This window comes from Triticum aestivum, chromosome 1B (genome assembly GCF_018294505.1).
Source record: "Triticum aestivum cultivar Chinese Spring chromosome 1B, IWGSC CS RefSeq v2.1, whole genome shotgun sequence".
Lineage (NCBI taxonomy): Eukaryota > Viridiplantae > Streptophyta > Magnoliopsida > Poales > Poaceae > Triticum > Triticum aestivum.
The window spans coordinates 668,154,640-668,169,064 of NC_057795.1; the positions used below are offsets into that span (position 1 = coordinate 668,154,640).

At 48.3% G+C, this 14,425-nt stretch overlaps 1 protein-coding gene across 1 annotated transcript; it reads left to right on the plus strand.

Moving 5' to 3' along the window:
• Window positions 1-1,189: 1,189 nt before the first annotated feature.
• Window positions 1,190-3,708, plus strand: LOC123146880 (3-ketoacyl-CoA synthase 4). The gene has a single exon (XM_044566152.1). It carries the CDS (start codon window positions 1,473-1,475, stop codon window positions 3,048-3,050), a length of 1,578 nt encoding a protein of 525 aa, XP_044422087.1. The 5' UTR covers window positions 1,190-1,472; the 3' UTR covers window positions 3,051-3,708.
• Window positions 3,709-14,425: the final 10,717 nt, after the last annotated feature.

Sequence of the window (14,425 nt, forward strand, 5' to 3'; positions counted from 1 at the left end):
CCCCGTGCTTGCGCTCGCGGACGCCGTCTCCATCCCTCGCCGGAGTGCTAGGTGCGGCCCGCCGATCAGATCTGGCGGCCGCCGTCGAGTCCACCGCGAAACCCTAATCGCCCGAGAGGGTTTTTAGGTTACGAGGGGAAAAAACTTTTCACTAGTTTGTACTCCCTTTGTTCGGCAAAGCATTTACGGACGGAGGGAGTACGTGTTGTTGGTTTGTTGCTGCTACCACACGTCAAGGCGAATGCCGATGCGCGAATCTATCATGAATCCGAGTGCAAGGAGCTTAATTCTTTGATAACTACTACAACCTTGTTTTTCCGATCCCCACATAAGAACATCGCAATGGTAGTCCTCGACACCTCATAGGTTCGTCTGTGGGTGGAGTGGGCCGTCTAAACCGGCCATTTCTCCGTGATGTGATCATTTGTGTACCTTCTTTCTTTTCCTCGATGAATAGAGGCCAGAGCTCTTACATGTTTTGAAAAAAAAAACACATTAGGTTTTTGGTGAGACTGGATTGTTTTTCTCTCGGAGGGATAAACATTTATACGCAAGTTCATGGGGCTATGCAGTTGTATAGTCTTTTCTCAAAGGCTACAGCTCAGTGAACTGAAAAAAAAATAGGAGTGAAGTGTTTTGGCTCTCGGCCTCCATGGAGGCCGTCTTTTTTGGAAAATTCAAAATTTTGTCCTGAAAATTTACACATTTATGCATTATGCCACCATGTATATCTATTTTTTCATAAATTTTTGTACGTAAAAATATGAATTTGGACGATTTTGAAATTTTTCAAAAACCGGCCTCGTTGAAGCTCGGCCTCCAAAAGGGATTTTCAAAAAAAAGTAGCGCTTTCTTACCTTCAAATCACGCCTAGGAATAATTATGCGCTAGCTGTATGAGCAATAGCAAAACAATTGAAAAAAGTCAGATAAAAACATTAGCTAATGCATTCTTAATTGTTCAAAAAAATAGTTTCAAATAAAAGCCAATTGTGCATGGCGGATAAAAGTAGTATATAAAATCATTTCTTTTACTAAAAGAAAACCAGCAAAATCAGTGACCGAAATGCCAGCGTCCAAAAAAACAAAAGTAACTGAAATGTCACATTCTTCGAGGGCGCCCCTGCAAAATGGAACCGAGCCAAAAAACCCTCCTCTGGACTCTCCTCCCACCTCGCCGATTATTTATCCCCTCCCACCCTGCCAACAACGGCCTCCGCCTCCTCCTCCGCCGCCGCCGGATCCTCCCCCTCCACCGGCCGGCACCGCCGCCCCCCTCCCCGCCGGCCACCGTCAACCCCTCCCACCACCACTCCAACTCACAGGCGTCGTCGAGCATCGCCAGTAACGCCTCCCATCCGCACGAGGTCCACGCATCGGCATCCACCCATCCACCCATCCGCCTTTGACTGCCCAGTCCAGATTCCGCATCCAGATCTAGCCGCGCGCGCGAGCGATCCGGGGAGGGGGGCGATGAACGGAGGCATCGCTCCGCCGCCGGCCGCGGCCGCGCCGACGGAGGCGGCGACGGCGGCGACCACGCCCAGCCACCGCCGGCTGCCGGACTTCCTCCAGAGCGTGAACCTCAAGTACGTGAAGCTCGGGTACCACTACCTCATCACCCACCTCATCACGCTGCTGCTGCTGCCGCTCATGGCCGTCATCGTGCTCGAGGCCGGCCGCACCGACCCCGACGACCTCCGCCAGCTCTGGCTGCACCTCCAGTACAACCTCGTCTCGGTGCTCGTGCTCTCCGCCGTCCTCGTCTTCGGCGCCACCGTGTACGCGCTCACCCGCCCGCGCCCGGTCTACCTCGTCGACTTCGCCTGCTACAAGGCGCCCGACCACCTCAAGGTCGGCTTCCAGGAGTTCCTCCGCCACTCGGCGCTCTGCGGCTTCTCCGACGACGCCCTCGAGTTCCAGCGCAAGATCCTCGAGCGCTCCGGCCTCAGCGAGGAGACCTACTGCCCCGAGGGCATGCACGCCATCCCGCCCGAGCCCACCATGGCCAACGCCCGCGCCGAGGCCGAGTCCGTCATGTTCGGCGCGCTCGACAGCCTCTTCGCCGCCACCGGCGTCAAGCCCAAGGACGTCGGCATCCTCGTCGTCAACTGCAGCCTCTTCAACCCGACGCCCTCGCTCTCCGCCATGATCGTCAACCGGTACAAGCTCAGGGGCAACGTCCGGAGCTTCAACCTCGGCGGCATGGGCTGCAGCGCCGGCGTCATCGCCATCGACCTGGCCCGGGACATGCTCCAGGTGCACCGCGGCACCTACGCCGTGGTGGTGAGCACGGAGAACATCACGCAGAACTGGTACTTCGGCAACCGCAAGTCGATGCTCATCCCCAACTGCCTCTTCCGCGTCGGCTGCTCCGCGGTGCTCCTCTCCAACCGCGGCGCCGACCGCCGGCGCGCAAAGTACAGCCTCAAGCACGTGGTGCGCACGCACAAGGGCGCCGACGACAAGGCCTTCAACTGCGTGTACCAGGAGCAGGACGGCGAGGGCAAGACGGGCGTGTCCCTGTCCAAGGACCTGATGGCGATCGCCGGCGGCGCGCTCAAGACCAACATCACCACGCTGGGGCCGCTGGTGCTCCCCTTCAGCGAGCAGCTGCTCTTCTTCGCCACGCTGGTGTCCAAGAAGCTCTTCAACGCCAAGGTGAAGCCCTACATCCCGGACTTCAAGCTGGCGTTCGAGCACTTCTGCATCCACGCCGGCGGGCGCGCGGTGATCGACGAGCTGGAGAAGAACCTGCAGCTGCAGCCGGTGCACGTGGAGGCGTCCCGGATGACGCTGCACCGGTTCGGCAACACCTCCAGCAGCTCCATCTGGTACGAGCTGGCCTACATGGAGGCCAAGGGCCGGGTCCGGCGCGGCGACCGCATCTGGCAGATCGCCTTCGGCAGCGGGTTCAAGTGCAACAGCGCGGTGTGGCACGCCCTGCGCAACGTCAAGCCGTCGCCCAGCACCCCCTGGGACGACTGCATCGACCGCTACCCCGTGGAGCTCGTCGACGGCTTCCCCACCCACACCCACACCCACAAGTAGCAGCAGCAGCAATAGCATCCGCGCCCGTCGCCATTAATGGAGCTCTTCCAGATACAGAAACCCGAGCATAGCATGGATCAATTCAAATCCATTTATGGTCAATTACCAGATGCATAGATGTGCAAGAATGAATCTCCAGGCGTGGTGCGAGTCTGCTCTGATCCGTATGAATGCAACTCTGCCCTCATCTTCTTCATCGTTTTGATTGATTGGTTGGTGGTCTGTGTACTTGAGGAGGGATCTGGACCCCATCCTGCCCTGACCCTGTCCCTGCGGTAAGTTTTACTACTCCAGTCCAGTAGTAGCAGAGTGGTGATGAGATACTATATGCCTGCTGTGTTGTTGTATGTACATTTGTTGTCTCTTTTAGCCATTGCTGCGGATTTACCATTTCACCATAGGAGGGGTCAATCTCTATTTTTGGTTACATGACAAATTATTAAAAGGGATTCATTCATGCTGATTACAGGCAGTGTATTATTGGGTCTGTCGACTGAAGTATGGAGCATGTATTTGTCATGTCCAATCGATTTTTTTCTTCTGCTATCATAGTGTCCTTGATTTATACGCCTCAAATGGTTTTATTCCTTTATCATTTTTCATTCATATTCTCTGTCATATGGAAATCATATCTATCAATGTTCCTGTGTGCTTACTAGCTAGTTTATGATATATTGTACTCCCTCCATCCGGAAATACTTGTCATCAAAATGAATAAAAGGGGATGTATCTAGATGTATTTTAGTTCTAGATACATCTTTTTTTATCCATTTTGATGACAAGTATTCTCGGACGGAGGGAGTATTACCTATATCTCTTGAGCAAGAAGGTGGTGCTGCTGATTGTGATCTTTTTTTTTTGAGATGTGCTGATTGTGATCTTAGACAAGAACAGACCGGCATCCGTTCGATCATGTGTTGATGAATTTGCAGATTTAAGAGGTAATATCACCGGTAGTCATAGAACTTGCGTTGCATGTTCAGTTTTGTGCTAAAACTTTGAAAATACGGTTTTGTGGTCACCTAACTTGACTCAAGCGTGCAGATACGGTCACAGTACGCGTATACAGACATATCAATGTGTATGGCCCCACTCGTCAGTGACGAATGGCACTAGGCGCGACGTATTTTACACAGGACACCCTGAAATTTTTTTATTTGTGGAAGAAGTGAAGCGCAGCGATGTATTTTTATAGAAAACACCTTAACTTTTTTTATTTACAGAAAACAGGCCCGCAATAAGTCAATACTGCACATATATGCGAACATTAAAACTTCTTTTATTTACAGAAAACAGGACCACAATACTGCACATATATGCGAACATTAAAACTTCTTTTATTTACAGAAAACAGGACCACAATACTGCACATATATGCGAACATTAACAACAAAAATGGCATGCCAGGACTCGAACAGACGAGCAACTATTTTTTAACCCGAGAATGCAAATGCAAAAATTTAACACCAAAAAGAATCTACTAGGACTTGAACCTACAACCAACTTTTTAAATCAATACAATCTAGACACTACAACCGGTCAGATCTGGATGTCTAAAATGGATCAGGAACTTATATATATTAAACGAGGATGCATGTGAAGTTTAAATAGGCTATGGAGACTGCGGCCCATTTTATCTGAGGTATTTAAAAATATATATAAACATGTGTACTATATAAATGTGCGTATTGCATATTTGGTTTTCAAAAATATTATTTTAATTATACAAACATTTCAATAATTATATATACGCACATTTTGTATAGTTCAATGTTTGTATAATTAAAAATATTAATAATTTAAAATTTGAACTGTTAAAAGAATATTCAGTCGTGGCTAATATGTAAGTTATATAACTTTGTTGAATATAAGTCATGAATAAAAAATTTACACAAGTGAATAGTCATAAATATTTAGTAAATGATTGTGTTCATCATATTTTATAATTTAAATATAAGCCTCAAGTGTATTCTTTTGAATTTTTTTTAAAATATTTATCTAATAAATATTATCAGTGTCCATATTAACTAAATATAAGCCGCAAGTGTATATTTAAATGTTTTTATCTACTAATCATTATTTGTATATATAATATTTTTTAACACACAAATATGTGAATGTACCTTTATTACTTACAAATTATCTTTTAAAAAATAGTGCGCGCAAAATGGGCCGTAGTACCCGCAGCTCAATTAAGCTCCACATGAGTCCCCGTGAAGTACATATATGTTGATTATCCATATTAGACAAAATACATATATGTACAGTATCATGGTCCTGTTTTTCTTTAAAAAATAATTTGAGGGTGTTTTGTGCAAAAAAAATATGTCGCTGTGGTTGATCGTTTCGGAAAATAATTATTTTCAGAGTGTTCTGTGTAAAAATACATCGCGCCCAGCGCCATCAGTCACTGACAAGTGGGGCCATACACATGTATACGCCCGCATATGCGTAGTGTGACCGTATCTGCACGCTTGAGTTAAGTTATGTGACCAGAAAACCGTATTTTCAAAGTTCTAGCACCAAACTGAACGTGCGGCGCAAGTTCAATGACTTCCAGTGATATTACCTCCAGATTTAAATTCTTTCATGTTGACATAGGTACAGAACAAGGCATTATCTTGGTATTATCTGTGCTGAGGCCCTGGCATTATCTTGGTCTCTGGTTTAGTTACAGCATGTCTTGGTCTCTGAAGTTCTGAACATTGTGAAGGTCATTTTTAAGCAGAAGAGAGACGAAGATCGTTCATTCCTGTCAACATCATGCAGCAGGTTGGCCATTGAATGTTTCGCGGATTCAGCGGCGTTCATTCATTGTGGAACAATTAGTAAATGATCAAACGGAGAATGTTCCTCTTGTCAGGGGCTTAGGTAGGCAGAATGATTCTGCTCCGACTCTACCCCACTGGACTGGAAGTTGATTTATGAATGGTTGGTAGAGTAGCCTGAACAGACTGTACCACGTGCGCCGCCCGCCCGTATCATCTTTGATACAGTAGTACTCGTCCCGTCCAACCCGTCCGCTTGGGACAAAATGGACAGACCCCATGGTCCAGCACGCGACGGCATGCACCCATCTTGTCCGTTTTGTGTTTGGTCCGACCCATTTCGAACGCAGACATGCACCCGGTTTGGGTCCAGGCGGATAATAAACAGACGCGCCGCTCGTCCGCATCGGTGCCGCGTGGCAGGCGGCCACCTACCTCCCACCGCCCAACATAAATGTGCACGCGCGGTCAGCCCCGCCTGTCATCTGCTCAGGCGTGCGGTAGGCGTCCTTCTTAACTGGGAAGCCGTGGACCGGTCGCAGTCCACGCTCCCGCTCTAGTCTGTGCTGCCTTCTCGAAACCCAACACCCAAACCCTATTTCTTCCCCTTCCTCGAGCTCGCCGGCCGTCGACAACCATGGTGTGGTGGAGCACCGGCCGCAAGGGGGCGCACGACCACGAGGCTGGTTCGTCCTCGGACCGCCGCCACCGCGACGTCAAAGCAGAGCCCGCATCACCCCCACGGAGGGCCCCCGCGCCTCCCCCATTCACCATCGCCCCTACGACCACCGGCGAGCGCGACCGGCACTACATCCACGCGGATGTTTCCGCTGTTATTGGGAGACCAGGATGCCACTCCCCTGGAGCGACGTTCACCAGCCCAATAAGTGGCACCTGTCCGCGGATCGGGTGCCGATCTCGCTGGTCCCGATGAGCGGCCGTGCCCTCCGCGAGGAGACCGAACGCCGCCACCGCCTGACGACCTCTACTACGACCCCAGGTACGACGTCGACTCCACTCTCTGGGACACATGGTTTCGGGACGAGCACGACGTGCGGCGCGCGTCCTTCTTTGCTGGTGTGACGCCCCCGATTCAATCGTACACTAATCTTACATGCAAATGTGTACGATCAAGATTAGGGACTCACCGGAAGATATCACAACACAACTCTAGACACAAATTAAAATAATACAAGCTTTATATTACAAGACAGGGGCCTCGAGAGCTCGAATACAAACTAGTCAGCGGAAGCAACATTATCTGAGTACAGACATGAGTTAAACAAGTTTGCCTTAAGAAGGCTAGCACAAAAGCAACATCGATTGAAAAGGCAAGGCCTCCTGCCTGGGAGCCTCCTAACTACTCCTGGTCGTCCGCGGCCTCCATGTAGTAGTAGTCACCCTCGGTGTAGTAGTAGTCGTCGTCGTCGAAGGTGGCGTCTACCTCCTGGGCTCCACCATCTGGTTGCAGCATGGAAAGAGGTGGAAAAAGCGGAGCAAAGCAACCGTGAGTACTCATCCAAAGTACTCGCAAGCAAGATCTACACTACATATGCATTGGTATCAATGAAATGGGTAGTATCTGTGGACTGAACTGCAGAATGCCAGAAGAGAAGGGGAAAGCCTAGCCTATCGAAGACTAGCATCTTCAAGCAGCTACAAGCATCTTGCAGCAATCAGAAGAGTATAGAATAGCAGTTTCTATTTAACAAACATGTTGTAGAAATAACGCCTAGAGATTCTTCCCCGACCCTCTGCGGGAAAGCAATCTCAGAGCCACATATCTATTACATGCCTCAGTATTCAGTATCTAGTTCTAGTTGTGTCGATCAGGATACAACTCCGAGCGTCCGTTACCATGGACCCGGCTTTTCGAATAGATAATACTTCCCTGCAGGGGTGCACCAACTTACCCAACACGCTCGATCAACTCCGGCCGGACACACTATCAGGTCATGACCGCCCTTGGCCGATCAACACACCGCAGTCTTACCTAGGCTCATCAGAGAGGCCGGCATGCCGGTCTACATCCTAAGCGTGCAGGGGTCTTGGGCCCATCGCCCTTTGCACTCCTGCATGTTGCGTACGCGACCGGTTAGCAGACCTAGCTACCTCCTTAAAAAGGCAGGTGCTTACACAGTCCAACCCGGCGTACGCAGCTCCATCGCTGACGCCCGTTGAGCTTTTGGCTGGTACATACAACGTAGAGTGCCCATACTTATTCCCGCATGGTGGTTAGTGCGAAAAAGGCCAGAGGCCTACTCGGATCAAATATCCAAACCGTTAGTGTCTTGGTAGTGCGGTAACGATCAATGATCCACGATATGTGGTCCCGTCGCCCCATCTCACGGACGTGCGGCAAGGGCTAAGAATGCCCGACCATGCCGCGTGGAAAGATTGCGGGTATCCTCCAGTTCAACCCAACTTCACATCACTCGCGGGTGCCCCTCGGGGCCGATCCGATGTCATCATGGTTCTATGGTAAGTCAAAGTAACCGTGTGTCCGAAATAGCAAGGGGGAAACCTGAGGAATCACCCTCAATGGATTCCCACTCGATGTAACGTCAAGGTGGACTTAGAGGAATCACCCTCGATGGTCCACACTTGAGGGGTTGCACGACAGAGTCGTTATCGGGAGTGGTGAAGGAGCAATCACCCTCGATGACCACGACCGAATAGTTACACTACATGGTTAATATCAGAAGGGCTGACGAGGTATCACCCTCGGCACTCGATAGTAACTCTGCAGAGTTGTACAACTGGGGGGGGGGGGGTTTGTTAGAGTTGTGTCGAATATTGTGTACAAGGTAGGTTACAGTTGGACTTGTAGTTGCATTGTGTTCACATAGGATATGGAGTCGTGTCCTAATAGGACACTTGTATCCTAGGCCTCTCATATATAGCGGGGGTAGACACACGATGTAACCTATGCCAACATAATAGCACCGGAACGCAGGGGAAGCCGGCGGCATGTGCCGGCGTCCAGGGTGACGGGGTGCGGTATTGTAGCGGTGTCATGGGGAGGAGCGCCCATAGTCAGGCCCCAGGGATGTAGCCATATCGGTGAACCTCGTTAACAAATCTCGGTGTCGTGCTCGTGTGATTACTTGGCCCTCGGATGATCAACGGTATACCTCGGATTTATTCTAACAGGGGTTGATGTACCACTAACCTAAAATATAGAATTTGACTTGTCTGAGCAATATTACTCGGATTGGAGAATGGACCATATTTATTTATATGGTCATCGCGCACAAACATATTTTCTAGTGCTTATGTTCAGAGACATATTTAATGGGTAGTACTAAAAGAAGAATCTCCAGGCGTGGTGCAAGCGTGCTATGCTCTGATCTGTATGAATGCAACTATGTGCTCATCTTGAAGAAGATTTTGATTGCTGGTCTGTGTACTTGAGGTATCTGGACCGGCCTCCTGCCCTGAGCCCCTGACCGACCCTGTGGTGGTAAGTTTTACTCCAGCAGTAGCATAGCAGAGTGGTGATGAGGAGGTCAATGAGATATGCCTGCTGTTGTGTTGTTGTATGTACATTTGTTGTCTCTTTTAGCCATTGCTGGGGATTTGCCATTCACCACAGACAGTGAGTGGTCCGTCCGTCCATAGGAGGGGCCAATCTTTATTTTTGTTTACATGAGGAAATTAAGAGATTGATTCATGCTGGTTACAGGCAGTGTATTATTATTGGGTCTGTCGACTGAACTATGGAACATGTATTTGTCATGTTCGATCAATCGATGTTTTTTCTTCTGCTTCATTTTGCTGTGTTACTGACCTTGATATGTACGCCCCAAGTGGTTTTATTCATTTAGCATTTTTCATCTTATCTCTGTCATGATATGGAAATCAGCTATCAACGTGTTAACTAGCTAGTCAATGATGTTAGGGCATGTATAATGATTCTATCTTAGCAATGCCATGTAGGATAAATGATAAGTTGGAGGAGAGAGAATTCATAAAAAAAGGCTTGTCTTCTCTTATTTAAGAGAAGACAAGAGATGATCTCTTAGCATAATATGTCTCATCATGTTTTTAGGAATAGCTAGTTATTTAAGATAAGACTAAGAGATGACCCATTGTCGACATGTTTTTTTTTGTCATCTCTTAATTACATGCAAGACTTAAGATAAAACTATCTTATCAACCATTGTACATGCCCTTAGTACTTTAATCTCTTGAGCAAGAAGGTGGTGCTCCCGATTGTGATCTTGAACATGAAGAGACCGCCATTCGTTGGATCATGTCTTGATGAATTTGTAGATTTAAATTAAGGACGTCGATATCCCTCGAACGTCCGGTCTGGGGACCTGCATGACCGAACGGCGGTTCGTTACGACGGCTCCGCTGTCAAGAACGATTTCGTTCGGGTCGAATTGCCCAAATCACGAACGCCCTCCCCCAAGGCCCTTACATGACCTTTTCCCTATAAAATCGAAAAGACAAGGACCTCAGTAAGTCCCGAACGTTCAGAATTTAAGCATGTCATCTCGAACATTTTTTGATGACAATTTTAGTTGCTGCGAGGTGGCAACTTTAGTTGTTAACACATGGCAACTTTGTTCTATTTTGATTTTTTACCAGAAAGTTGCCATGTTTGTCATCATCGCCTTAACTAAAGTTGCCATGAAAAGAGTTCGGGATGACATGCTTAAAAATCGAACGTTCGGGATTTATCTATTCCGTAAATTAAATTCTTTCATGTTGACATAGGTACATACCAAGGCATATTTTCCTGCGGTCTCTGATTCAGTTAGAGAATTTCTCTCCGGTGTTTCAGATGGCAAAAATCTTTTGTACTTTGTGTGGTACAAGAAGAAAGCTGAGAAGATCTCACCGTCTTCTCTCAAGTTTCTGCTGGAATTTATTCTCTGGCAGAAAGAGAATTAGTAGTCTTCTCTGAACATTCTGAGGCAGAAATCACATATTTGACCTGAGGCAGAAATCAATTCACAAACTGACCTGCTTTCAAAAAAATTTCACTCTGCTGACCCTTCGGTGTGACGCCCGACAGCTGGGCGTCGCACCCTATTGTGCAGCGCCCATCACTTAGGCGCCACACTTCCTGCCAGCGTGGCAGCCCTGGTCCAGCTGCGGCCCCACACGCACCTGTGCAGCGCCTAAGTCTTAGGCGCCACACATGTAATGTGCAGCGCCTAGCTCGTGGGCGCTGCACAGTCTGTGTTCCACTTGGGCTGGCCCCACCCTCTCTCCCCTCCCACCCCCACCCCACACACCCCCACCCCACCCAAACCCTAAGTCTTGCGGCCCTCCTCTCTTCCCCTCTCCCCCCCTCTCAAATCCTTCTCAAATCTTGCAAATCCGGAGTATTTGACCGTGGATTTCGAAGCCAACCCCTCCCTTAAGGTAATCTCCTCCCATCCCCTCGTTTTCATCCATAGGAATTGTCACATTTGCTCAAATCTTGCTAGTTTGGGGGAAAACCCTAGTTTTGACTTGGATTTGCAAATTTGTGTTGAATGATGTTATGTTTCTTTGCTAACTTGGGTTAGTTAAGCTTCCATAGTATGCTAGGGTTAGGGTTATGTGTGTTTGATGTTGGTGTTAGGGTTATGCTATGGTTATGGTTGTTTTATATGTTAGGGCATATGTGTGCAAATATTTTTCTTAAGTATTTAGTTGATATATGTGTGTTTTTGATTATTGTAGGGATGGGGAGAACATGTGTTTATGTTCATCATGTGGATAGAGAGGCCTTTTTGAAAGGCAATGTTGAGACGGACCCGAATGAGCTTGACATGGTGTTTGAGAGTAGTCCTAGCTATGCGGAGCTTTTGGAACAAGTGAGGAAAGATTTGAATTGGACGGACCCAAGTGACGTTGTTGAGTTCGAGGGAAGGCATAATGTTGGTTTTGGAATGAACATCCGTTGGAAGACAATGCGTGTGAACTCCGAGCAACGTTGGGTTGCATACAAGGAGACGGTTGCCGAATCTCTAGACAAGGCTCTTGAGTTATTTGTCTCCAAGAAGGTTGAGTCTACTTTGAATTTAGACTTGAACCGGAACCCCTCCCCGTTGGTTGCTAGCACTCCCCCACCCATGAACCAAGATCAAATGAGTGAACCTCAATTCACGCAACAAGATTGGCCAACATTGAGCCCGACTCCAAACAACCAAAATGAAGGTTTTGAAGAGGAGAATGATGAGTACGAGGAGGATGACAACGAAGTTGACCTCCATGACAACAATGTGGGTGATCTCGACCAATATCATGTGCAAGAGACAATGGACCAATCCATCCCTTTTTCCCGTGCATATGCATCGGACTCGGATGACGATGGTCCCGATGAAGAAGTTGATGAGGAGGGGTTCACGCCGAAGGAGGCCGAAGCATTCAAGAAGGTATTCGGGCGGGATCCCAAGACACCATTGTTCAAGGATCTTAGTCTCGCGGATGAAGCCGTTGTGGATGGTGGCAAATGCATATCTCTTGGAGCTAGGCCAAGTTCTCACCGTGATTTGGAAGACGGCAAGAACGGGATATATCCCGGTTGTGAGTTTCAATCCTTCTTGGAAATGAAGATGTGGCTCGACAACTACTCGGATACACATTATCGTCCACATAAAGTGGCCAACTCGGATGTTAATGTGCGTTACACGGTCAAATGTGAAGTGCCAACATGTCCATGGATTATGCGTGCAAGGCCATGGAAAGGAGGTCCCACTTGGCGCATAGTGAGTTGTCTACCAACTCACATGTGCCGGCACAAGAATGCGGATGGCAAGCTTAGGGTTGTGTTGGTCTTAGGGTTGTGTTCATTGTTAAGTGGGGGTTAGGGTTGACCAATAATTTTCTGTTTTGTAGGCATGGCTTCATCCGGTTCCATGACGAGGCCACCGTGTGCTAACCAAGAAGACATGCCGAACAAGTGGGAGGACGCATCTTTGGACAAGGTGAAGGAGAAAGATGTCAACATCCCGCAATGTTGGTGTGCAGATGTTTGCAAGGTGAAGGTGTCCACCGACCGAAAGAAAGCATGGACAGAAGGGCGGAGATATTTTGTATGCCCGAACTATGCTTATGATCGTGCACTTCCAACTAACGCCTATGACCAACCACCGGTAAGCTCGAGAAGTAAAATGTTACTCTGAAATGTGTGTCAACACTAACAACAAATTTTTATGCAGTCACCGCCTCCTCTATGCAAGTACTTCACGTGGATAGATCTTGAAGTGCCAGAAGATGTGAAAGAGGACCAATACGCAGTTGTCTTAGGCGGCAACGGAGGTTCGAAGAATCGTTTCGAAGGGGCTTGGAGGAAGAGCGTCGTCAGAAGGAGAGGATGGAGCGGAAGAAACGAGAGGAGGAGAGGGCACGCCAAGCGAAACTTGCTCGTGAGGAGGAGAGGGCAAGAAAGCTTGCAAAGGCTCGCGAGGCGCAAGAGGAGGACTCGGCACGTGACAAGAAGGGGAAATGGCCTCGCTCTACTCAGTAGGGACTTCGCTTCGGTGCACTCCTCGTCAACTATCTTCTAATGAATGTGTTGTGAAGTTGTGAGGGCATGTGAGATGTTGGTGAACTATCTTCTAGGGCAAGCTGCCATTTGTCATTTGTAATGAATGTGTCGTGAACCATGTCGTACTAATGTTTGAATTATCTTAAGTTATGAACATCGTCGGCATAAAATTTGTGTTTGTTCATATTGCTGTGATGCTGCAGTCATTGTAAGTATTATGGATGTAGTGGGAGTAGCCATGGGAGTAACTGTTGGCTTTCTGGATAGCCATGGCAGTAGTGCAGCGCCTAAGGGTAGGGCGCTGCACAGTACAGTGCAGCGCCTAAGGGTAGGGCGCCACACAGTACAGTGCAGCGCCTAAATGTTGGGCGCTGCAGTGTTGCTATAAGCAAAACTGCAGAAACAGATGCCATTTTGGGTGGGGTGCAGCAGCACTCAAATAACTAAAACATCAATAAAAGTACTATAAACTGGACATGCTAAGCAAAGAGAACTAATAACTTGAACATCACATCATTTAAGACAATTCAAGTTTGCTTCAAGTTTGCAAACACAAATACCATAACATAACCTCACAAGTTAATCAACCTCACAAGTTCACAAGTTCATCATATAACATAACCTCACAAGTTCATCAACCTAACACAAAGCACTAATGCCTTCCACGCGTGTTCCTGGTGCCACACCTGCAGGTAATCTTCTTCTTTTTAGGAGCACGAGGCTCCTCTTCGTGCACTTCCTCCTCCGCCTGCGGCTCCGCCTCCGCCTCGTCCTCCGCCTCATCATCCAATCTAGCCATCCGCGAGGTCCCTACGACCACCTTTGGGTTGCCTCTGTTGTCATAGTCGTTGGGCGTGTACCGGCGTCTGGGCTGCCTAGGTTTGAACACATATGCGGACCGAGCTTGAGCGTCCGCCAAAGTCATGTCATCATCAAGCTCATCGCCCTATCACACAACGAAACAATATGGTGAAGGCCGATGTCGTAATCAAGTGAGAATCACATCTAAATGATTAGTCATACCTCTTGGGTGATCCCACCCTCATCATCCACATAAGCATATGAGGAACTCACATCGTCCCCCTCATGGTGAGGTGCGGGGTCTGATGGTGTAC